Source organism: Hylaeus volcanicus, chromosome 7 (assembly GCF_026283585.1).
Source record: "Hylaeus volcanicus isolate JK05 chromosome 7, UHH_iyHylVolc1.0_haploid, whole genome shotgun sequence".
Lineage (NCBI taxonomy): Eukaryota > Metazoa > Arthropoda > Insecta > Hymenoptera > Colletidae > Hylaeus > Hylaeus volcanicus.
In genome coordinates, this window is record NC_071982.1 from 10855503 (window position 1) to 10857784 (window position 2282).

Consider the following 2282-nt stretch of genomic DNA (forward strand, 5'->3'; position numbering starts at 1 on the left):
AAATTGTAACTATTAAATAATTCTTTAGTAAAGAGCTGTACGAAGTAAACTTACAAAACTATAACTATTAAATAATTCTTTAGTAACGAGCATTACAAAGTAAACTTATAAACTTATGACCTCGAGGAAAACTTAAAAAACTCAGTCCAAATTTGGAATTGTTTGATCAATCCCGTGATCAACAGCAACAGTAGGAATTTCTCTAGAGTGTTTACAAAAACATTTTTCTGTATATAACAAAAATTCATTACTCCAAGAAAATTAAACGGGATTTAGCATATTTTAGAAGCGTTTCTTTGATTACTAGTTGATACCAAGCTTATCTTTATTTTCTGTTGTTTCATTATTACATACTGTAGGATCATACCCAAAATATCTTCAAAATTAAACAAAAATTACGTAAATGTTTCTCTGCAACAAAGTCACAAAGAACACTTAATATTTGGCATCCTAATGCGGTTATCCATATTAGAAGGAAGGACGTACATATTCGGTTCCCCGTTTACAATTCACAAATAACTCTGTACACAATTGCGATCATCGAGCCTAACCTTCGATATCGGGTGCCTGCATAAGCAAAAGTGATAATTGTAATACCATTACATCCCACAGAATACTTTCTCCATCGGTGTTTAAAACCAGCAAAGTGTATGTTAGACGGTACAGTTACGCTCCTGCCGTTAAACCGTTGTTATCGGGTACACGGATCTTATCACGAGGCATCGCTACGTGTCAATTTTTGTTGAAACGCTTGCATTTCGTCTGTTTGTGCGCGCAGTAGTTTGATTAACTAAATTAATTTTTTATCTTCGTACGTTGGTATAAATATCAATGTTTCGTTTGGTGTCTTGATATTTTCAAAACAGTGCTCGCGAACAAAAATCTACCGACGTAATTTTCAAGATAAGTTTAATAAACAAGCTCGATAAGTTTAATAATAATAGATTGCACGTGATTGGATCTAATAATAACTATGCAGACAATAACGAAACGCTTAGTGTTTTTCATAATCGTCGTAATATTTCTCTTGGGGGGTTTGTACGTCGTATTGATGCAAGGATTCCAACTCGAGCTGAATGCGCATCGGCCAAACATAATCGTTATTATAGCGGATGATCTGGTAATGTTTCTGTTAATTTTAATAGTTTCACAGAAAAGTTTGCGGGATGCACAAGTTCGGCCAAATCCAAGATTGGTTTGAATGATCAAAAAACAATACTCGTTGGATTTGTATATGTTGATTTTGTAATATTCAATTTTTAAATCGATTTTTTAAATCTTGCATGATTTTAGTTTGGTGCAAGACAGGTCGGTTTCTCTCATTAGTAATAATTAATAGTTTCACAGAAAAGTTTGCGGGATGCACAAGTTCGGCCAAATCCAAGATTGGTTTGCATGATCAAAAAACAATACTCGTTGGATTTGTATATTTTGATTTTGTAATATTCAATTTTTAAATCGATTTTTTAAATCTTGCATGATTTTAGTTTGGTGCAAGACAGGTCGGTTTCTCTCGTTAGAAATAATTAATATCTTTGTATGAAATGACTAAATGTTACAAATTATTTAAAAATTGTAATTAATATATACGTCTACTTTAGGGGATTAGTGTATCCTGTTCAGAGTTTAAATAATTGACAGAGTTTATGCATATTTCGTTTGATACGTATAGTTTATTATGAAAAATTAAATTACACAACGTGATCACAACGTGATACATTAAACAAAACACACAACGCATCGCCAAAAAGGAGCAATGCTACCAACGTATTATAGCGTAGGAAGATCCTATTGCCAACAATAATTACATTTAAATTAGATAAGTAATAATTCATTCGAAAAAAATTATATTATCTATACATATGTATATAACCATAATTATAATAATATTATATAATACAATTTATAAATACTATACATAATGTAAGCTTCTACGAGTAAATTTTCACTTATATAATTTAATATATGTAAAAAGTGTTAATTAATATTTGGACACTTTTTTGAGGATCAAATTTTCACACTAGTATGAATCGAAAAGTTCTTAATCATTTTGCTATTTGAGGCTTCGTTATCGAGATATAAACAGTTGAAATTTATAGGTGTGACTTCCGGTGCGCGCTATTTGAATCTCACAATCAGTCAGCTGTTCGCGTGGCCGCGCGCTTGCGCAGTCATCCAGAAGAAACACGTATCGATGCCATTCGCTTCACATTCTCCTAATAAAAATAAATAAATTTAATTATATAAATAATTATATATATATATATATATATATATATATA

General features: G+C 31.1%; 1 protein-coding gene across 4 annotated transcripts in view; it reads left to right on the forward strand.

The window, feature by feature from the left end:
* Window positions 1-2282, forward strand: part of LOC128879717 (arylsulfatase J-like) — an 18141-nt gene that overhangs the window by 2439 nt on the left and 13420 nt on the right. For 2 of the 4 annotated variants that reach the window (XR_008457684.1, XM_054129126.1), the window contains exon 1: window positions 664-1120. The exons of the other annotated variants lie outside the window; for them this stretch is intronic. Coding sequence is in view for 1 of the 2 variants with exons in the window: in XM_054129126.1 (XP_053985101.1) it covers window positions 974-1120 (147 nt within the window). In the remaining variant the exon portion in view is untranslated. Of the gene's footprint in view, window positions 1-663; window positions 1121-2282 lie in introns of those variants that run through there. 4 annotated transcript variants of the gene reach the window in all.